This window comes from Mustelus asterias, chromosome 12 (genome assembly GCF_964213995.1).
Source record: "Mustelus asterias chromosome 12, sMusAst1.hap1.1, whole genome shotgun sequence".
NCBI classification, from domain to species: Eukaryota; Metazoa; Chordata; class Chondrichthyes; order Carcharhiniformes; family Triakidae; genus Mustelus; species Mustelus asterias.
This window is the reverse complement of record NC_135812.1, coordinates 2579743-2603465: the sequence shown is the minus strand read 5'-3', so window position 1 is coordinate 2603465 and position 23723 is coordinate 2579743. Positions and strand designations below refer to the sequence as shown.

Genomic DNA, 23723 nt, shown 5'->3' with positions numbered 1-23723 from the left:
CTTTCAGGGGTTTCTGAATCTTGTGGAGCAGCGTAATTCCCCTGTCGGGGACGCTCCCACAGGAATCACAGTGACAGGCGCCTCTTCAGGCACAGGCAGTTCAGTTCTATCTGTTTCCATGGCGACGTCAGCAGTGTCTACCACAGGACGATGAGATGCTTCAACGCTAAAACAGTCGGCAACATTTCCAGATGGCAAAACTGGCTGCTGGGACAACTCTCCGTTTCTCAAATGGTCTGTGTTCTCAGACGATCTTTCCTTCTACGTCTACTTGAGATGGGTCCAGTTTTGGAGACGATTCCAGGGACCCAAATTGACCCACTCCCAAAATTCCTCACATAAACGGTGTCATCCACCATAAATAACCGTGTTGACAGACATGAATCATGGTTTGTCTTCTGGCTGCTTTGGCTGGCCTCTCCCCTCCCTGACAAATTTGGAAACATGAAGCTCAGTCTGGTTCTGAGGCGCTGGTTCATTAACAACTCTGCTGAAAGGACTCCTGTTGTTGTGTGTGGGGTGGACCAGGAGCCCAGAAGGAATGGTGAGATTCTGGTCTCCAGGATTCCTCCTGATTGCTTCTTTAGGCCAGACTAAAAGGTTTGGATGAATCATCCAGCTAGTCCGTTGGATTCTGGGTGATAAAGCGCAGTCGTAATGTACTCAATACCATTGAGGGCAGTGACATTCTGAAACTCAGCCCTCGTGTCAGACACTATGACATCAGGTATTCCATGGATGGAAAATCATTGGCGTAATCTTTCAATGGTAGCATGCGATGCAGAGACTTCACCTCAGGAACGTCCGTCCACATAGAGGGTGCATCAACAATGAGCAGAAACATTGTGCCCGTGAGTGGACCAACATAGTCAACACGGACCCGTACCCATGGCCAGCCAGGCCACTCCCAAGGGTGCAGTGGGGCTGCAGCGGGTAACGATTGTCACAGTGCTTGACTAGACTCTCGATGATGGCACCAATGCCAGATCACTACACAACCTCTGGTGAGCATCTCCCTCTATGAGCCGCCCAGATGAGCTCTGTGTAATTCCATTGGAAGCGGCTCTCTGCCTGGTACAGGGACGACTACTCTTGCTCCCCAGAGTATGATCCCATCCTGACAACTCCAATCATCCTTGTGGGTAACCAATGGTTTCATTTCTTCAGAAACTGGCTCATTGGCCCAACCTGGAAGTACCTTATCTCACTTGGAGAGAAGTGGATCCCAACTGGTCCAGACCCTGATTTGCTTCACCCAGACTGGCAACATGTCCGAAAAGTTCAACATCATGCCAACTTCCTGTGGTACTCGAGCAGCTGTAAGATTTTCTTGTAAAGGTAAGCAGCTCCGTGTATTCGCGTTGTGTGTTCGGGGTCAGTGCGTGAATGTATATTCATAGACAGAGAGGATTAACGCCCAATGCTGAATTTTTGCCGATGTGATTGGTGGAATAGCCTTGTCTTCTTTAAAAAGGCCCAAGAGTGGTTTGTGGTCAGAGACGGTGGGGAAGTGACTCCCAGACAAGTCCTGGTGGAATTTCCTGACACCAAAACCTGTTGACAATCCTTCTTTCTCAATTTGTGAGTCGCCTTTTTCAGCCTCTGAGGGTTTTTGAGACAAAGGCTACTGGCCTTTCAGATCCGTTGTCCATCTCATGGGACAGCACTGCACCAACACATCGCAGGTTAACACCAACTTCTCAGATTGGGGCGAAACGTTCTAACAATTTGAAGAATGCAGCAAATGTTTTACTCGGTTGAAAGTTTCTCTCTGGGGAGTTTCCGAAACCAACACTGGTGTTTCTTTGGCAGAAATTGCAAAGGAGGCAATAACATCGACAAGTTTGGTAAAAAACACCCATAGTAGTTTCCCATTCCCAAAAATAGCTCTGATGAGTTTCTGGGGGCCGGTTGCCTCCTTTATGGCTCTGCCCTTGTCTTCCATGGGGTGTAACTTGTGCATCTACACAGTGCCCAGGTAGAGGTTACCCTCAATGACTTGAAAAATACATTTCTCCTTCTGCAGATAAACTCCAGCCTCGCGATATCCCCTCAGCACCTCCTCAAAGCTTCTCAAATGCTCAGCTTCTGTCGATCCAGTTACGAGAACGTTATCAAGCTGTAACAACAGCTCCTCATGCTCCTCTTGTGCAATGTGGGAATTCAGGGACCCTTCCAGTGTCCCTGGCTCCTTCACGTGCAAGAAGTGTGTCCAACTGCAGCTCCTGTTAGACCACTTGACGGCTCTGGAGCTGCAGATGGATTCACTTTGGAGCATCCAGGATGCTGAGGAAGTCGTGGGTAGAACGTTCAGTGAATTGGTTACACCGCAGATAAAAATTACTGAGGGAGATAGAGAATGGGTGACCACCAGACAGAGGAAAAGTAGGAAGGCAGTGCAGGGGTCCCCTGTGGTCATCTCCCTCCAAAACAGATATAGCGTTTTGGATACTGTTGGGGGAGATGGCTCACCAGGGGAAGATGGCAGCAGCCAGGTTCATGGCACCATGGCTGGCTCTGCTATACAGGAGGGCGGCAAAAAGAGTGGCAGAGCTGTAGTGACAGGGGATTCAATTGTAAGGGGAATAGACAGGCATTTCTGCAGACACAAATGAGACTCCAGGATGGTATGTTGCCTCCCTGGTGCAAGGGTCAAGGATGTCCCGGAGTGGCAGCAGAGCACTCTGAAGGGGGAGGAGGAACAGCCAGCTGTCGTGGTGCATATAGGCACTGATGATATAGGTAAAAAAACGGGATGAGGTCCTATAAGCTGAATTTAGGGAGTTTGGAGTTAACCTAAAAAGTAGGAACTCAAAGGTAGTAATCTCAGGATTGCTCCCAGTGCCATGTGCTAGTCAGAGTAGGAATGTCAGGATAGCTAAGATGAATTCGTGGCTTGAGGGATGGTGCAAGGGGAAGGGATTCAGATTCCTGGGATATTGGAACCGGTTCTGGGGGAGGTGGGACAAGTACAAATCAGACGGTCTGCACCTGGGCAGGACTGGAACCAATGTCCTAGGGGGAGTGTTTGTTAGTGCAGTTGGGGAGGGTTTAAACTAATGTGGCAGGGGGATGGGAACTGATGCAGGAAGTCAGAGGGAAGTAAAGTGGGGACAGAAACAAAAGGCAGTAAGGGGAAAAGTGAAAGGCAGAGAAACCAAAGACAAAAATCAAAAAGGGCCACAGTACAAAGTATAGAGACGATGGAGAACTCAGTGAATGGGTCCAGTAAGGCTCAGAGAAATAAAACATAGGGAGAGTGCACAAAACATGACAGGACAGATGGTCTGAGGTGTGTTTGCTTTAATGCAAGGAATATGACAGGTCAGGCGGATGAACTTAAAGTTTGGATTACTACACGGAACTATAATGTTGTGGTAATTACAGAGACTTGGATGAAAGAAGGGCAGGACTGGCAGTTTAACACTCCAGGATTTAGATGCTTCAGGTGAGATAGAGAGGGTGACAAAAGAGGTGGTGGTGTTGCTTTACTGATTAGGGAGAATGTTACAGCTATACAGAGGGAGGACACCTTGGTGGGATCATGCAGTGAGGCCATATGTGTAGAACTCAAGAACAGGAGTAGTGCAATCACACTGTTGGGATTGTACTATAGACCTCCCAACAGCCAGCGAGAAGTGGAGGAACTGAGATGTCAGTAGATTGTGGGAAGATGTAAAAACAACAGGGTTGTTCTGATGGGTGATTTTAACTTCCCCAACATAGGCTGGGATTCCTTTATTGCCAGGGGCTTGGATGGGGCAGAGTTTGTTCAGTGTGTCCAAGGGGCAATATGTAGATAGTCCAACTCGATAATGGGCTATCTTAGACCTGGTTCTGGGAAACGAGCCTGGACAGGTGATTGATGTCTCAGTGGGGAACCATTTTGGGAACGGTGAGTATAATTCCATAAGTTTCAAGATACTTGTAGAAAAGGATAGAAGTAGTCCCAGAGTGAAAGTACTAAACTGGGGGAAGGTTAACTACAACAGTATTAGGCAGGAGCTCGGGGATGTAGACTGGGGACGGCTGTTTGAGGATAAATCCACATCAGATATGTGGGAGTCTTTTAAAAGTCAGTTGTTAATAATTCAGGACAAGTATGTCCCTGTAAAAATGAAGGGTAAAGATGACAAGATTCAGGAACACTGGATGACCTGAGAGATTGTCAGCTTAGTGATAAAGAAGAAGGAGGCATATATAAATTTCAGGAAATTGAAAACGGATAAGGCTCTTGAGGAATACAAAGATAGCAGGAAAGAACTTAAACAGGGACTTAGGAGGGCAAAAAGGGGGCATGAAATGTCCTTGGCAGGCAGGATTAAGGAGAATCCCAAGGCTTTTTATGTATATAAGGAGGAAGAGGGTAGTTAAGGAAAGGGTGGTCCACTCAAGGACAGTGGCTGGACTTGCAGATAGCGAAGAGCATTGTCGGGCAATACAGCAAGATATAGATAGGCTGGAAAATTGGGCGGAGAGGTGGCAGATGGAGTTTAATCCGGATAAATACGAAGTGATGCATTTTGGAAGAAATAATGTAGGGAGGAATTATACAATAAATGGCAGAGTCATCAGGAGTATAGAAACACAGAGGGACCTAGGTGTGCAAGTCCACAAATCCTTAAAGGTGGCAACACAGGTGGAGAAGGTGGTGAAGAAGGCATATGATATGCTTGCCTTTATAGGACGGGGTATAGAGTATAAAAGCTGGCGTCTGATGATGCAGCTGTATAGAACGCTGGTTAGGCCACATTTGGAGTACTGCGTCCAGTTCTGGTCGCCGCACTACCAGAAGGACGTGGAGGCGTTAGAGAGAGTGCAGAGAAGGTTTACCAGGATGTTGCCTGGTATGGAGGGTCTTAGCTATGAGGAGAGATTGGGTAAACTGGGGTTGTTCTCCCTGGAAAGACGGAGAATGAGGGGAGATCTAATAGAGGTGTACAAGATTATGAAGGGTATAGATAGGGTGAACAGTGGGAAGATTTTTCCCAGGTCGGAGGTGACGATCACGAGGGGTCACGGGCTCAAGGTGAGAGGGGCGAAGTATAACTCAGATATCAGAGGGACGTTTTTTACACAGAGGGTGGTGGGGGCCTGGAATGCGCTGCCAAGTAGGGTGGTGGAGGCAGACACGCTGACATCGTTTAAGACTTACCTGGATAGTCACATGAGCAGCCTGGGAATGGAGGGATACAAACGATTGGTCTAGTTGGACCATGGAGCGGCACAGGCTTGGAGGGCCGAAGGGCCTGTTTCCTGTGCTGTACTGTTCTTTGTTCTTTGTAGTGGAGGGAATTTGTGTGTGGAGCCAGATGAGATGGGCGAGTTAGCGAGATAAAAAGGGAGGAGTGATTGGAGGTTTCGAAAAACATTAAGGTGGACAAGTCCCCAGGGCCAGATAGGGTCAATCCCAGAATACTGAAAGAGGCGAGGGAAGAAATTGCAGAAGCCTTGGCCAAAATCTTTGTATCCTCTTTAGTCACGGGTGAGGTACCAGAGGATTGGAGAATGGCTAACATTGTTCCTCTGTTTAAGAAGGGCAGAAGAGACAATCTGGGAAATTACAGGTCTGTGAGCCTTACATCAGTGGTGGGGAAATTATTGGAGAAGATTCTAAGGGACAGGATGTACTCACATCTGGAAGAGAATAGGCTTATTAGTGAGAGGCAGCATGGTTTTGTGAAGGGGGAGGTCGTGTCTCACAAACTTGATTGAATTCTTTAAAAAAGTGACACGAAAAATTGACCAGGGCAGGACAGTGGATGGATGTGCTGTGGACTTTAGTAAAGCCTTCGATAAGGTTCCTCGTGGCAGGCTGATACAGAAGGTGACGTCATATGGGACCCGAGGTGAGCTGGTATGATGGATATAAAACTGGCTTGGGCATAGAAAGCAGAGAGTAGCAGTGGAAGGGTACTTTTCTAACTGGAGGTCTGTGACAAGCGGTGTTCCACAGGGACCAGTGCTGGGGCCTCTGTTATTTGTAATATATATAAATGATTTGGAGGGAAATGTAGGTGGTCTGATTAGTAAATTTGCAGATGATACAAAAATTGTGGGAGTAGCGGATAGTGAGGAGGATTGTCAGAGGATACAGCAGGATATAAATCAGCTGGAGACCTGGGCCGAAAGATGGCAGATGGAATTTAACCTGGACAAATGTGAGGTGATGCGATTTGGAAGATTTACTGTAGAAGGAAAGTTTACAGTAAATGGTAGAGCCCTTAGAAATATTAGCACACAGAGGGATCTAGGCATGCAGACCCACAGTTCCCTGAAGGTGGCAACTCAGGTGGACAAGGTGGTCAAGAAGGTGTGTGGCATGCTGGCCTTCATCAGTCGGGGCATTGAGTATAGGAATTGGAAAATCATGTTGCAGCTGGATAAGACTTTGGTTAGGCTGCATTTGGAGTATTGTACACAATTCTGGTCGCCACACTACCGGAAGGATGTTGATGCGTTGGAAAGGATGCAGAAGAGATTTACCAGGATGTTGCCTGGTTTGGAGGATATGGACTATGAAGAAAGGTTGAACAAACTTGGATTGTTTTCATTGGAGCGTCGGAGGATGAGGGGGGACCTGATAGAGGTTTACAAGATTATGACAGGCTTGGATAGAGTGGATAGTCAGAGTCTTTTTCCCAGGGTCAAAGGCTCAAATACTCAGGGGCATAGGTTGAAAATGAGAGGGAGAAAGTTTAAAAGAGATGTAAGGGGCAAGTTTTTCACACAGAGGGTGGTTGATGCCTGGAACACGCTGCCGGAGGAGGTGGTGGAAGCAGATTCTATAACAACGTTCAAGAGGCATCTGGATAGATACAGGAATTGGCAGCGAATAGAGGGATATGGACCACATAGAGGCAAGAAAATATTAGATCAGAGAGACATCTGTGTGGGCACAGACTTGGTGGGCCGAAGGGCCTGTTCCTGTGCTGTACTGTTCTTTGTTCTTTGTACAACTCATGGCAGTCCCTACAGCAAACTCTTCATTATCCTCTGAAAGTTTGCCCATGCTGAAGGCACGCCAAAAGGCAGGCACGTGTATCAGAACGACCCTTTGTTTGTCGTGAAACAACGTAGGAAGTGTAGTTTGCAAAAAGGATCTTCCTAGCGAGATTGCTAAAACATTGAGGAAATAGGAATTCATATTTAAATAGTTAACGTACCTTAAAGTAAGGGAAATGTTCAGTCATGAAATTGTAGATCTCACTGACAGGCAAGCTTCCTGCTTTGCTGTTCTTTAATGCCATGTATATTAGAATGCTGGAGAGAGAAATGTAGAGAATTGCTTTGTTATTTATTACAGTTCAAATTCATATTGCTACCTCAATACAAAATACTGCAGATGCTGCAAATCTGAAATGGAAACAGGAAATGCTGGAAATGTTCAGGTTGGGCACCACGTGGAGAGAAAGCAGCATTAAAGGGCAGAACGTGCATCCGGCAGTAAAGATACTTCAGTTGCAATCAATAAAAAAACTAACTTCACAAAGTAAATCAAAGAAAAAGATTTAATAAACAAACTTCATTGCACCAAGACTCAGGCCACACCTTGGGCCACACAAGCTCCCCACGAACCCCATCTGCTTTCTATTTCTCACTCTGTAACCAATGGTAACATTGGAATCTGTTACAGCATGTTACCATTGGTCACATTATAACAGATTCCAATGTTACCAATGGTTGCATTATCACACAGGAGTTTACAGGGAGTGAGTAGATGGGTGAAATGGAAATGGGCACATCATCCTCTCTCCCCCAGTCCCATCTTCCTGTATCAGTCAGGCTGGTCAGTCTTTAATGGCCGGCCGGCTAACAGGAAAGCCAGCAGCAGTGAGGGTCAGAGCAGGTTTGGTGATGGGGGAAGGGTCATGGACAGAAGCAGCCACCAATAGGAGCTGTAAAGTGAGCCCGTCAGTGAGATTCTGCTCTGAGGGCTCTGGAGGAGAAGGTCAGGGTGCAGTGCAGAGGCAGGCAATGAAGGGCACCTGCAACCCCGTCAGCCCCATTGCTCCTGACACTCTGTGAGTTAATGGAAGCTTTTGCACTGCAAGGGCTGATAGAGCGTCAATCAAATGTTCCGAAATAGCATGGGATCATTTACAGACAGCTCCATAGTTTAATGATGATGTGCTGTGGGTTCTATCCACCATGCTGTCAGCAAGCACGGTGGAGGAGACCTCCCCAACTGATAACGAAAGTGTGGATAGAAGTGGCCAAAACCATGGAGATGAGAGTTAGACCCTGGCTGCAACACAGGATAAAGGTGAGTCACATTTTACTTACGACAAGGGTGAGTGAGGAAGCTGACAATGAGGTCATACAATTACAGGAAGGTAAGCATGTGATATGTGTGGGAGGTGTCTACCAGAGAAGTGGGATATATGGCCCCCCACACTCTTGATGCCATATGGAGGAATCCCGGCACCCTGCTAGATTCCTTGTGACTGGGCATGCTGTTCTGGGTGAATTACCTACAAGGGGGGCAGTGCCACGATGTAGAATGCAGAAGGGCCAAACATAACAGTTCATCCAGATATGGAACTCAATGCATTGTCTCATCTTACCCAGCGCCAGCTCAGATACTGGTACTTTGGTGGATTTGCCCTTCAGAGTTCCCTGCCGCAATCCCAATCTAAACTTGCAACCTTTGCGACCCCCTCCCTCACTGATGGTCATACCTTCAGCTGCCAAGGCCCTGGAATTCTCTCCTTAATCTCCACCCTGCTACCTCTGCAATGGGTGGTTAGCATTTAATAAGGTTATTAAATACAGATTTAATACTAGCTTTCAAAAAGGAATTAGGTAAATACTTGGAGAAAATAAACTTCAGGGCTTTGAGACACGCTGGGAGAATGGAAGTAACTGAACTATTCTACAAAAGACTCAATGGGCCAAATGGCTCTACTGTGCCACATTAAACTATGGATCCGCGCTGTTTAAATGTTGGCTTCTTTTCAATTCTTACATTAGCAATTATGTAGAAACTAGAAGCAGGAGTAGGCCATTCAGCCCTTTGAGCCTGCTCTACCATTCATCTTCATCATGGCTGATCATCGAATTCAATATCCTGATGCCCCCTTCTCTCCCCCCCCCCCCCCCCCCGCCCGCCGCCCCCATATCTCTTGATCCCTTTCACCCCAAGAGCTATGTCTAATTTCTTCTTGAAATCAAATGTTTTGGCCTCAACTACTTTCTATGAATTCCACACATTTACCACTCTCACCTCAGTTCTAAAAGGTTTACCCCTTACTCTCAAACCATGACCCCTAGTTCTGGACTTCCCCCAACATTGGGAACACTCTTTCTGAATCTACCCTGTCTAACCCTGTTAGAATTTTATAAGTTTCTATGAGATTCCCCCCTCATTCTTCTAAATCCAGTGAATATAATCCTAACTGACTCGTCTTTCCTCACATGGCAGACTTGCCATCCCAGGAATCAGCCTGGTAAACCTTCGCTGTACTTCCTCTATAGCGAGGACATCCTTCCTCAGATAAGGACACCAAAACTGCACACAATACCCCAGGTGTGGCCTCACCAACACCCTGTACAATTGCAGCAAAACATCCCTATCCCTATACAATTATAGTTACATAGAATAGCCCAGAAATAGGCTATTAACCCCAAATAGTCAACGCCATCATGTGAAGGTCAGGCTTCTGTGTTGCGATTAGAATCAACTATCACACAGGAACAATTTAAAGCTGGTGCCTGGGCACAATCATCAGCATGGACTTTACCTGTATGAGTAAATGGGTTTGGGGTAGATCAGATAGTGTGATTCCTGGGCCATGTGAGATGTAATCCTCTGATTGGGGTACTGGTCGGAAGAAGGGTAGCTTCGGGGGTAATTGGTATTACCAGAGTACTGCAAAACAAATACAACACTGTGAATAAATAATTCAGGGCTAAATAAAATGACTTTGATCTGCATGGATCCGTATAACACGATTCTCAACAGGAATCTTAAAGTCCTTCACATACAACAAATGAGTCACTTTGAAACCTCATCCATGCCTTTGTTATCTCCAGATGGCACCATTCAAATGCCCTCCTGCCCAGCCTCCCATCTTGCCCACACTGTAAGTTTGAGATCATCCAAAACTCTGCTGTTTGGATCCAACTTGCACCAGGTTCCATTCACCCGTTATCCCAGTGCCCGCCAGGGCCCGGGAGAGAAACCACGGGCCCCAGTGCTTCTCCAGTTTCCAGACCACCCCATTTTAACTCTTCCTCCTCAATCATGCATGAGGACAGAGATAATGTTCCAAGTTTCTAACCAGGAGACTCAGTTCTCTCTCCACAGAGGCTGTCAGAGCTGCTGAGATTTTCCAGCATTTTTTGTTTTTGTGGAAGTTGTTGCCTGGTAACAGGTCCTGAATGGTGAGGTATCTGGGAAAACTTGCCAATGTTTTCATGGTGCAAGCATCTCCTGGTCCTTGACCAATCTTAGAGTGAGGTCCTTAGATGTAAACTATTCCAAGGGACTTAACACCTGTTTGTGGCAGCCACCAGGAAGGCCTTAAGATCACCCGAACCCGTCTGGTGTTGGATGTAGTTTAGGCTCCCTTGAACATAGGATGTGGAAGCATGAAATCGGATTCTTGTGACTCTTTCAGGGAGAAACAGGTGGAGTAAGGTTCAGATTTTCCCCCAATGTTTTTCCAAATTTCAAAAATGAACATGATCATTTTCACGGCCAAAGCCAGCAGGAAAGCTGCAATTTTTTCTGACTATTTTCTAAGAATATAAATGGGTTGGGGTTGGCTCCTTTGCTCCTGGTTTCCACTGGATGACCATACCTGCTGCTGGCTCGGCGGAATGGAGCAGTAGAGGTGTTGTGGTTGTGACTGATGGCACAGCAACTCGTGTTGTCCAGTCTTCTCAAGCACACACCCTGGCAGGCTGTTGGCTTCATACTTGGGGTTCTGTATCTGTGCAAGACCAAGAACAAAGAACAATCAATAACCGAGATAGTGGCTAATTGCCTGATTAATGGGAGGTCTTTTCCCCTGAGGAACAGATGAGTCAGGAGGCAGTACTTTCATTAATGTTTCTGTACCAGCATTATGTGTACATTGACAGCCTCAAGGCTGAACCAAATAAGGAGACCTCTGTGTTTTATATCACACAATTACAGCAGCACAACAGGACAGCTCTGACTGAATGCCAATAGCTTGATTTCTCTGCCCTCACCCTTTATCCTGCACCAACATGGTTTATGGGCTGCCTAAGCTACTTTAAGTGAGAAGCAGAATTATAGCACTGACCTCCGACCATGTCGCAAGTTTAGTAAGTTTAGCAGCTTGCGTGTGAGGTCATAAGATGATTGGCACATTCACCCTGCTCCTCAAGAATCTTGCATTCCTAGCCAAGCAACCATTTCATTAGACTGCCTGGAACCAGTTACAGAAATATATCCCTCCAGATTAGGTGACACAGATCATTGTAATCTTTTACATTTTCAGTTTCTCGCCAAAGTTTCCAAATGCTCTCCAGTTCAGCATCCGTACTAAATGCATCTCCCATGAAATTCTCAACATTAAATACACACATTGAGAATGGCCTGATTTACATTTACAGATATATAGCCTGCAGTGTGCCCCAGAATGACAAGCAAAAATATGATGTGAATGTTTCACTGTTCTATCCAACGGGGAGCATAGAATCCCTGTAGGCCATTTGGCCCATCGAGACTGCACCGACTCTCCAAATTAGCATCTTACCCAGGTCCACCCACTCTGCATTATCCCCATAACCCTTTGGACTGTGGGAGGAAACTGGAGCACCCGGAATAAACCCACACAGACACAGGGAGAACATGCAACTCCACGGAGACTCCACACATTCCTAGGCTGGAATTGAACCCAAGTTCCTGGCACTCTGAGGCAGCAGTGCTAACCACTGTCGCCACAAGTCAATAGTTTTGGGAATGTTGCAATTACCAATCAGTTGGCTGCGTATCAGTTTCTCTTTCTATTTTATTGGATTAGCTTCCACCATATTCCCCAAATTTTGGGACTTACTAGATTTTCCTAAATCACATGGGCCAATGACAGCTAGTTAGAATTGGAACTGCATTATATAATTTTACAATGTAACGGCTGGGTTCTTTGATTTGTTCTTCAATGTCACTGGCTTGGTTCCCATTCCGGCTGATATAGACTTGGGACCTGCCACCTTGCCCTGCCTTGGAAAATGGAAGCTTGTGGCAAACTGTTATATTTTCTTTTCTTTAAGAGTCAGTCACATGATTTGATGGTGATGTCATTGGGGTGTTTCACAGGCTCCTGTTTAGGTTCACTTTGTATTTTGTACAGGCAACAATTCCTGCAATAAGCTGTTGTCATTTTGAATCTGTGTGTGCAAATTTTTTTATTTTTGTCTAAAGCCTATAAAAAAGAAGAAAAAAAAATCGGGTAGCCTCCTCTGAGCTGCAGGGTGTGCGCACGTGTTGCAGTGTGGAGCGACAGAGCGGGAGACTCACTATGCAGTTGAAATAAAGAGTAGACTCTCTGTGTGGTTTTAAAAAGAGGTTTTTCTGATCAGCGAAGGCTGAGATTCCAAGCAGTATCTGGCATATTTGAAAAGGGAGGCTTTACTGTACGACTGGGGGGCCGTTTGAGAAAAAACAAGTCAACGGTCTCCAGGATGAAAGGGGAGTACAGAGAAGACAGTAAAAATATATACTGAGCAGTCTCGAGCGGCTGGTGTCTGCGAGAGAAATGCCGGGTCAATTAGGATCCACGTGGCCTTTCAGTGAAGAAACTGAATCACGGAGTTCCCGTGCAGAGTGTTTTCAATACTTTGTAAAAGTGAATAAAATTTCAAACAAGTTGCTCTTACCAGCTTTTCTCAATACAATAGGAAGTAAAACCTTCAATTTGCTCCAGAGCTTGGTCCATCCAGCAAGACCAGGAACCAAAATGAACGATAACTTAACAAAGATCCTTGAAGAGCATTATTTTTCAAAGCCACTGATCATCACGGAACGGTTCAGGTTCCACCCAAAGGAATCAAGTGGAAGGTGAAAGCATTGCTCAGTTTGTGGCAACTTTAAAAAGGCTGGCACAACATTGAGTTTGGTGAGTCATTAGAAGATACTCTGAGAACAATCTAAAGAAGATTGCTCACTGAACATGCTTTGACTTTAAAGACAGCTGTAGAAATCACTGTGTTGCTGGAACTGGCTGCTAAAGAGGCTTCACAATTTGGTGCAGGAATGAAGATCCACAAGTTGGGAACTGCCCATAATTCAAAACAGCAACAAGCATGTCACCGATGTGTCAAAACAGGCCATTCAGCGAGTGAATGCTGGAGTAAGGATAGTCAATGCAAGAATTATGGCAAAATGGGTCACATTGCAAAAGCTTGTTGGGCTAGACCAGCTTCCCCTGAGAAGAATGTTCAGAAGAAGAATCTGGGTATCTTCAAGAAGAACAAGTTGCGTTCGACCCAAAGAATTAACAACATGGAAGAATTATAACTGTGAAGAAGAGAATGTCCCGAAAGATGAAGAGTTCCAACTGAACGTTTTATCCATACAGGGTGAATCACAGATTCTGGGTGATTCCAATGTTAAGTGGACAGCCTATTAGGATGGAGGTTGAATCTGGTGCTGCTGTAGCTTTAATTCCTGAGACTACACACCAACAAAAGCCGAAGCATCTTCCTTTAAAACCAGCTGAGGTGATTTTAAAGATATGTAAATGATTGTGCCGTTAAAAGGTTACATCATGGTCAATGTGGAGTTGAGTGGACAAACAGCAGAGTTGCCTCTCCATGTGGTCTGTGGTAATTTTCCAGCTGTATTTGGGAGATCATGGTTGGAGAAGATAAAGCTTAACTGGAGTGCTGTCAACAGATTGGTCAATGTCAAAACAGACCGACAGCACCTTCTGGATAAATATAAGAGGGTATTTGAAGAGGCACTGGGCTCAATGAAGGGAGTTCAAGTGAAACTCATTAAGTCTAATAGTCAATCAAAAAGTCTCAAAGCAAGAGCGGTGCCATATGCAATTCATCCCAAGGTTGAAGAAGAATTAGTACGACTTGTTAACACTGGCATGTTAGAGCCGGTTACAGTGAGTGGCTGGGCTACCCCCATTGTGCCTGTCATGAAACCAGATGGTTCAGTTTGTATTTGTGGTGATTTTAAAGCAATCATAAATCCAGTGTTGTGTGCTGATCAGTATCCGCTTCCGTTAATTGAAGATTTGTTTGCTGGGTTATCAGGTGGACAGAAATTCAGTAAGATTGATCTTTCACAAACATATTTACAGATGTGTGCAGCTGCTGAATCATAACCATTGCTTACCATCGTTACTCATAAAGGTCTTTTTTATTTAAAATATTAGATTTTGGAATAACATCCACACCAGCCCTATTCCAAAGATCAATTTTAAGTGGTCTCATTGGTGACAATGTTACCTGTATTCTAAATACAGAGTCCAATAAACAGAAGCACTTGAATAATTTAGAAGCAACATCGGAACGTCTTAAAGCACATGGTGTGCATATTAAGAAAGGAAAGTGTGACTTTTTCCAGACATCAGTCCAGTATTTGGGTCACATTATTGATAGTAAAGGCCTACATAAAGCACCTAAAAAGATGGAACCTATTTTAGAAGCACCACGTCCAACAAATGTGACACAATTGAGGTCCTTTCATGAATTAGTAAATTATTATGGCAAATTTTTCCTAATTTAGGAAATTACAGAATGGCTTCAAGAATGTAGCTATGTGTGAAACAGTCATGGGACTGGAGAACAAAATGTGAGAGATGTCAAAGATGCTTTGCAGAAGTCTGAAGTATTGGTTCATTTTAATCTGAAGCTACCATTACTGCTTGCTTGCAATGCTTCACCTTATGAGCTAGGGACAGTAGTTTCACCTTTGGGAAAAGAACAAATAGCTTTTGTTTCACATACTCTGATTAGTGCTGAATCTAACTGTGCTCAGCTAGAAAAAGGAGCATTGAGTATAATTTTTGGTGTATGATGGTTTCATCATTATTTATACGGTTGTCATGTGGATTTTGCTGGTCCGTTTGAGAGTTACATGTCCTTAGTCATAACTGATACACCCTAAAAGTGGCCAGATGTTGTTGTCTTGAGACATCTAATTCTTACCCTACACTGACTAAAATGCTAAAGAATTTGTTGAAACTTTTGCAAAATTTGTTAAACTGGCAGATTGTTAGTGATATTGGTTCACTGTTTACTCCACAAAAAGAAGTCTCACAACACCACCGTCAGTGGTGGTGGAGGCAAACTCAATAGGGTCTTTTAAGAAACTCCTGGATGAGTACATGGGACTTAATAGGATGGAGGGTTATAGGTAGGCCTAAAAGGTAGGGATATGTTCGGCACAACTTGTGAGGCCGAAGGGCCTGTTTTGTGCTGTAGTTTTTCTATGTTTCTATGTTTCTTTCTAACGCCAGGTTGATGGAGCGCTCCGAAAACTCGTGATTCCAAATAAGCCGGTTGGACTTTAAGCTGGTGTAGTGAGACTTCTTACTGTGCCCACCCCAGTCCAACGCCGGCATCTCCACATCATACTTCACAAGAGTTTGAGGATTATCTGAGGGTAAAGGATATTCAGTATATAAAATCCTCACCTTATCATCCAGCAACCAATGGATTAGCTGAAAGATTCGTGCAATCCTTGAAACATTCTTTATAAGGTTGAAGAGAGCAAGGTTTGTTATCACATTATGTGCATATCTTTTTGGCATCTTATAGAAACACGACTCATGCAACTACCCAAAGTTCACCTACATTCCGGCTCTTAAACAAAAAGTTGGGAACTATGTTTGATTTGTTATTACTGTCAGAAACTTCAGCGACAGTGGATTGTCAACAACATTCTCAAGTTGCGAGACAAGAAGTGAGAGTTTTTAAAAAATGCTCATTTCAACAAGGAGATAGTGGGTAATGATGCCAAGAAAAGCTGAAGCTGAAATGGGTAGCAGCCATAGTTCTGGCGAAGTCCCGTTTCTGACACGGTTCAAACTGAGGATGAGCTGGTTTGGCGACGCCGGCTGACCAATTGTTATCATCTCAAAATGAATTCTCAGAATCATCTCCAGAAGCACCAATTTCTTTAGTTCCTAGTGTGAACACTACCAGGGAGACTTGTTGAATCTGCGTTGCCTGATTATTATGTCAATGCTTCTATACCACACGAAAATGATACAGAATTGGCCCCAAGAGTTGAAATGTCTCCTGAAGTTCCAAATTATACTTCTAGGGTGGAATTTTATGAGAAAAATTCTAAGTGTCCAGCTAGTGTGAAAATAGGAGAGTTGCAGAGCTGTTTTTGGGTGAATATTTGCGCTCAATCTTGTGCACATCGTGCATTAAAAAATGGGCTCGGCTGTTTCTAGCTACTATAGGCAGTGGGTGGGGCTTAATTCACCAGACAGAAGCAGAGGGAGCTACTGCGCATGTGCAGACCTCTGTGCCTGCACATGTGCACTTCTAACAGCAGAGGGAGCTATTGCACATGTGCCGATCTCTGTGTCTGCACATGTGTAATTCCAACAGCAGAGGCCTAACAAAGAGAGAGAGAGAGCCCGGCGAAAGCCCGGCGAAAGTCCACCCCTAAGGTCAAGGACAGCCAAATTCTAGAATGTTGTGTACAACCAAAGAGGAATTAATTTTTTCCTGATCAAGTTTATCTAATGATTAATGTTGCACCGTACTGTGTCGAGAATACTATTGATTATATATATAACATCATAGTAACTTGTTTTCAAGACCACAGAAGTAAAGGGGGAGGGATGTTATATATTTAAGTCATGGCATGATTGCTTTAAGAGCCGGTCACATGATTTGATGACGCTGTCATGGTGGTGTTTCATTTTGTACTCTGTACAGGCAACAGCTCCCACAATAAACTGTCGGACTTTAACCTGGTGTTGTGAGGCTTCTTACTGTGCTCACCGCAGTCCAACACCGGCATCCCCACATCATACTTCACAAGAGTTTGAGGATTATCTCAGGATAGAGGGTATTCAGTATATAAAATCCTCACCTTATCATCCAGCAACCAGTGGATGTTGTTCTGTTGTTGAACTGTTGTTGTTACTTTGTTCTTTTTGTTTCAAACCCACAACCCCTAACATAGTTAGGACACTACACAAATCATCACTGACAAAAGCTGTGAAGCAAATGGTTGAGGATGATGCATCAGCAGACACTGAGCCTTCGGACAGTGCACGCATGGCATGAGGAAATTGGATAATATTTTGTGTCTCCAATAGGTTGATGCACCTAGTGTGTGGGTTTAGAGAGTTAGCATATTTTCCACATTTGCATGCTAGTTTGCCTCTCATTTACAGCCTCTGCTGCTGGCGAGCAGCAATGTGATAAAGGTGAGCCAAAAGTGGGAGGATGGATCTGTCAGGCAGTTATACAAATGTTACATCCAATAGCTTTTGGGCCGAGAGTGAATAACTGGATATTAGTAGATTACAAACTGATAAGGGAGTTAAGGGAGATCATTCTGTTCACCTGTGGTTATCTACCAATTAAAAACATACAGTTCCTGCTGCTATAGAGCGTCAGTTGTGGCTTCATCCTCGTCACTGAGTTGCAAGGTGGAAGGTTCAAATCCCACTTCAGAACTTGAGCAGGACAAAAATTAAAGCTGCCACTGCAGTGTAGTACTGAGGAGTTGCTGCCTTTCTGGGAAGATGTTAAACTCTCCTTTCTGGTGAATATAAAATAACCTATGGCATTATTTCAGAAAGGAACAGGGCTGAGTTATCCAGGGAGTCCTGGCTGATACTTATTCCTCAATCAACATCATTGAAAAATTGATTATCTGACCATCATGACATTGCTGTCATGGGGGCTTCCTGTACGCAAATTGGCTGCTGTATTTCCTACAGTACAAGAGTGACTACATTGGTTGTAAACCACTTGATGTCAGGTGGTCATGAAAAGTGCCATATAAATGCAAGTCTTTCTTTCCCAATTGTATTTTTATATCAGCAAGCTCTGTTTGTGGTGGACCGTGCAATCAGCCACAACTCTGTCATTCGATCCATCGTGGAGAATGAATCATAGAAATCATAGAAACCCTACAGTGCAGAAGGAGGCCATTCGGCCCATCGAGTCTGCACCGACCACAATCCCACCCAGGCCCTACCCCCACATATTTTACCCGCTAATCCAACTAACCTACACATCCCAGGACTCTAAGGGGCAATTTTTTAACCTGGCCAATCAACCTAACCCGCACATCTTTGGACTGTGGGAGGAAACCGGAGCACCCGGAGGAAACCCACGCAGACACGAGGAGAATGTGCAAACTCCACACAGACAGTGACCCGAGCCGGGAATCGAACCCGGGACCCTGGAGCTGTGAAGCAGCAGTGCTAACCACTGTGCTACCGTGCCGCCCCACCACTGTGCTACCGTGCCGCCCCTGTGACAATGAAGCTGTGACAATTAACTCTGCAGCAGCAGTATCATTCCAGTGCCCCTGATATATGTGCTCCCTCCTTGCTGTGAGCTATGACAGGACATCCAGCCTCACTGCAAGTCACTGCTCGCCCTCACTGTGCAAACTTCCACATTATGTCATTTCTTTATTGTCAAGAGACTCTCTCCTGTAAAAGCCCCTGTTCCACTCTTGCCCAAAATGTACTTTTTTTTCTTGCTCGGTAACTGGAACTTGTACAAACACAACAAATTTGTTCAAGCCAAAAAGGGTTTAATATTTGTACAGAATAATGCTGCTTTTATAAAGGACTCAAAGTGACAGGGTTGAGGTTTTTTTTGCCTTATTGGGAATCTGACAGAAGCTGAGCTCCTGTCAGTGAGAATTTCCTGGGTCTTAACACTTAATTCGTGTTACTCAGTCTGCTGTTCTCGGTCATACGGGAGATGCCACCTTAATGCTTATTCCAAAAGTGAATCACTAGAAATGGATTTCATGTTGCAGATACTTAAGGTGAGGGGTAAATCTCACCATTTACCATGATAGACTCTACTCCAGGAACAGAGTAAAATACTTCAACTACATTACCGCACAGCTATAAACTATAATAATTAACCACTGGCTTATCCACTTTCATTTAACCAGTAACAGTGAGAATATATACTGTGTCATTTGTAAATAGAAATCATTTGCCCTCCCTATAATTCTAGAAAGGGGCGGCATGGTAGCACAGTGATTAGCACTGCTGCTTCACAGCTCCAGGGACCTGGGTTCGATTCCCGGCTTGGGTCACTGTCTGTGTGGAGTTTGCACATTTTCCTCGTGTCTGCGTGGGTTTCCTCCGGGTGCTCCGGTTTCCTCCCACAGTCCAAAGATGTGCAGGTTAGGTTGATTGGCCATGCTAAAATTGCCCTTAGTGTCCTGAGATGCGTAGGTTAGAGGGATTAGTGGATAAATATGTTGGGATATGGGGGTAGGGTTTGGGTGGGATTGTGGTTGGTGCAGACTCGATGGGCCGAATGGCCTCTTTCTGTACTGTAGGGTTTCTATGATTTCTATGAAAGTTTAGCATTCAATAAGTGTTAATAATAACACATTACAATTTAAGATGTCCAAAATAGCATTCCTTTATCCTCTAATATTCACTACTGAGTTAAAATGGTAAATGCATGTCATACAACTGTATGAAGCAGTTATGTGTTATCCAAAACATCATTTTTAGCCTCTACTTTGTTGTTACTTTAATTGACATTGTAGCTACCCCTCCAGTAACTGGGGATCATAAGAACATAAGAACCAGGAGCAGGAGTAGGCCATCTGGCTCCTCGAGCCTGCTCCACTATTCAATAAGATCATGGCTGATCTTTTGTAATCAGATGAAATTCCTCTGTGAGTAATGAGGGAATGTTTGCTTTCTCTGTCATCTTAACAACTCATTAAGGAAATTACATTCTCAAAAAGTAAAATTCAAAGTCACAAGTTTCTGCAGTTTAATCTGTTGAAAATAACAGATGTCATGTTTTCAGTGGAAGTGGATTTTTGGGACACTAATTAGACAGAAAAGCATTTTTAAACCGCTTTTCACATCCTCTGGACATCCCAAAAATGCCTCAAACCAATTAAATACTTTCTGAAGAGTAGATGCTGTTGTGGGAAGTTTTGCAGCCCTAACCTTGTGTAGGGAAGCTGGTAAAAGAGGTGGAGGAGTAGCATTGTTAATCAAGGATAGTTTAACGGCTGCGGAAAAGCATTTTGAGGGGGATATGCACACTGAGGTAATATGGGCTGCAGTTAGAAACAGGAAAGGAGCGGTCACGTTGTTAGGAGTTTACTATAGGCCCCCAAATAGTAATAGAGATGTGGAGGAAGAAATTGCTAAGCAGATTATGGATACGTGTGGGGGTCACAGGGTAGTTGTCATGGGGGACTTTAACTTTCCAAATATTAATTGGAACCTTTGTAGGTCGAATAGTTTGGATGGGGCACTTTTTGTGCAGTGTGTGCAGGAGGGTTTCCTGACACAATATGTGGATAGGCCGACAAGGGGTGAGGCCACATTGGATTTGGTACTGGGAAATGAACCGGGCCAATTGTTAGATTTGGTTGTGGGAGAGAACTTTGGAGATAGTGACCACAATTCTGTGTCTTTTGTTATTGCAATGGAGAGGGATAGGGCCGGACGGCAGGGCAAGGCTTACAATTGGGGGAGAGGTAATTATGATGCGATTAGGCAAGAATTAGGGGGCATAAGATGGGAACAGAAACTGTCAGGGAAAGGCACTGATGAAAAGTGGAACTTTTTCAAGGAACAAATACTGGGTGTCCTTGATAGGTATGTCCCTGTCAGGCAGGGAGGAAATGGCCGAGTGAGGGAACCGTGGTTCACGAAAGAGGTGGAATGTCTTGTGAAAAGGAAGAGGGAAGCTTATGTAGGGATGAGGAAACAAGGTTCAGATGGCTCGATTGAGGGTTACAAGTTAGCAAGGAATGAGCTGAAAAAGGGGCTGAGGAGAGCTAGGAGGGGACATGAGAAGTCCTTGGCGGGTCGGATCAAGGAAAACCCCAAGGCTTTTTACTCTTATGTGAGGAATAAAAGAATGACCAGGGTGAGGTTAGGGCCGGTCAAGGACAGTGGTGGGAACTTGTGTATGGAATCAGTAGAGATAGGCGAGGTGATGAATGAATACTTTTCTTCAGTGTTCACCAAGGAGAGGGGCCATGTTTTTCAGGAAGAGAAGGTATTACAGGCTAATAGGCTGGAGGAAATAGATGTTCGGAGGGAGGATGTATTGGCAGTTTTGAATAAACTGAAGGTCGATAAGTCCCCTGGGCCTGATGAAATGTATCCTAGGATTCTTTGGGAGGCGAGGGATGAGATTGCAGAGCCTTTGGCTTTGATCTTTGGGTCCTCGCTGTCCACGGGGATGGTGCCAGAGGACTGGAGAGTGGCAAATGTTGTTCCTCTGTTTAAGAAAGGGAATAGAAATGACCCTGGTAATTATAGACCGGTTAGTCTGACTTCGGTGGTTGGTAAATTGATGGAAAAGGTCCTTAGGGATGGGATTTACGACCATTTAGAAAGATGCGGATTAATCCGGGATAGTCAGCACGGATTTGTGAAGGGCAAGTCGTGCCTCACAAATTTGATAGAATTTTTTGAGGAGGTAACTAGGTGTGTTGATGAAGGTAGAGCGGTTGATGTCATATACATGGATTTTAGTAAGGCGTTTGATAAGGTCCCCCATGGTCGGCTTATGATGAAAGTAAGGAGGTGTGGGATAGAGGGAAAGTTGGCCGATTGGATAGGTAACTGGCTATCTGATCGAAGACAGAGGGTGGTGGTGGATGGAAAATTTTCGGACTGGAGGCAGGTTGCTAGCGGAGTGCCGCAGGGATCGGTGCTTGGTCCTCTGCTCTTTGTGATTTTTATTAATGACTTAGAGGAGGGGGCTGAAGGGTGGATCAGTAAATTTGCTGATGACACCAAGATTGGTGGAGTAGTGGATGAGGTGGAGGGGTGTTGTAGGCTGCAAAGAGACATAGATAGGATGCAAAGCTGGGCTGAAAAATGGCAAATGGAGTTTAACCCTGATAAATGTGAGGTGATTCATTTTGGTCGGACAAATTTAAATGTGGATTACAGGGTCAAAGGTAGGGTTCTGAAGACTGTGGAGGAACAGAGAGATCTTGGGGTCCATATCCACAGATCTCTAAAGGTTGCCACTCAAGTGGATAGAGCTGTGAAGAAGGCATATAGTGTGTTAGCTTTTATTAACAGGGGGTTGGAGTTTAAGAGCCGTGGGGTTATGCTGCAACTGTACAGGACCTTGGTGAGACCGCATTTGGAATATTGCGTGCAGTTCTGGTCACCTCACTATAAGAAGGATGTGGAAGCGCTGGAGAGAGTGCAGAGGAGATTTACCAGGATGCTGCCTGGTTTGGAGGGTAGGTCTATGTTTTGGACTGTCTCTAACTCATAGTCCAACTCAATGACTCTGAGCCAGAGAGATTCAAATCAGAGACGTTTCCTGCAGGATGTGGTTGGGGTGTGGAATGGACTGCCTGCAGTGATAGTGGAGTCAGACACTTTAGGAACATTTAAGCGGTTATTGGATAGGCACATGGAGCACACCAGGATGGTAGGGAGTGGGATAGCTTGATCTTGGTTTCAGATGAAGGTCGGCACAACATCGTGGGCCGAAGGGCCTGTTCTGTGCTGTACTGTTCTATGTTCTATGTTCTAACCTGGGCCTGAGGCTCTGGGTTCAAGTCCCACTTCAGGGCGTGACAGCCATGGCGGGTGTTCAGAATGTGGCCAAACTGGTTGATTCTCAACCTGTGAATCTTTCCAATATTCCAGATAGCAGGCGGTAAGAACAGCCTCAGTGGTGTGCTCAAGTCTGCAGTGGGGCTCGAACCCATGACATTCTGACTCAGAATCCAGAGGATGCTCTTGACTTAGTCTGAGTTGACGCCATGAATTAACAGGTACAATTGTTTTAAAGAATCAGATAAAAATGGGTTATCATATTGGTGCAAACCCACGAGATCTTTAACAAGTCCAACGCTGGTTAGATTTCCAATTAGAATAATTTGAAGTGCTGTTAGCGATGCTGTGCGGTCAGTGTTTCACTGGAGCCCAGCGAATGGGGACAATACAATGACTTGGGACATCTCAGCACGTGGAGCTGTTGCTGTGTGAGCCTCAGAGAGGCAGCCACATGACTGACACTGGATGCATGGCTGATCACAGAGGTAGAGAAGGAATTGTGAAAACGGAGGTGTGTGCAAAATACATAAAGTCAAGAACTCACTGTGTGAAGAAGCTGCAGTGGCAATTCCATGGAAGCCAGCTGAATGTCACCCTGTTGCTGGTTTAGGAGTGAGTTGTTATCTAGTGATCCTGGCATGTAGTTCATGTCTATTCGATCGTGGGATGCAGCATTCAGAACCGGCTACTGCTCATTTCCGGTTCACCAGGAAACCTGTTATTAAATAAGAACCTGGTCACTTTTATTTCTCAGACACACTTTTCTCTTCGGGTCAGTTTTCTCCCTTTGTCTTCCATTTCCAAATATATTCATTCCTTCCTGGAATACACTGGGGAGACATTCTGTCACCTTATCTAAGTGGGTACTATTCTAGTGTCAACATATTTGACTACAGCAAGCAACAAACTGGAATAATATTTTGTCCTCACCCAACGACTACATGTACATTTCCAACCAGGCTCATCAAGGTTAGGTACCTTGGCTAATTGTCAAACATT

At 44.8% G+C, this 23723-nt stretch overlaps 1 protein-coding gene across 1 annotated transcript in view; it reads right to left on the bottom strand.

Annotated features, from left to right (window-relative positions):
* Nucleotides 1-23376, bottom strand: part of LOC144501856 (forkhead box protein N1-like) — a 47382-nt gene extending 24006 nt beyond the window's left edge. Inside the window, exons 1-4 of the mRNA XM_078225902.1 lie at nucleotides 23269-23376; nucleotides 10806-10937; nucleotides 9744-9871; nucleotides 7167-7263 (exon numbers count right to left, since the gene is read on the bottom strand). Of these exons, the coding sequence (XP_078082028.1) occupies nucleotides 7167-7263; nucleotides 9744-9871; nucleotides 10806-10937; nucleotides 23269-23373 (462 nt within the window). The 5' untranslated portion in view covers nucleotides 23374-23376. The remainder of the gene's footprint in view (nucleotides 1-7166; nucleotides 7264-9743; nucleotides 9872-10805; nucleotides 10938-23268) is intronic.
* Nucleotides 23377-23723: the final 347 nt, after the last annotated feature.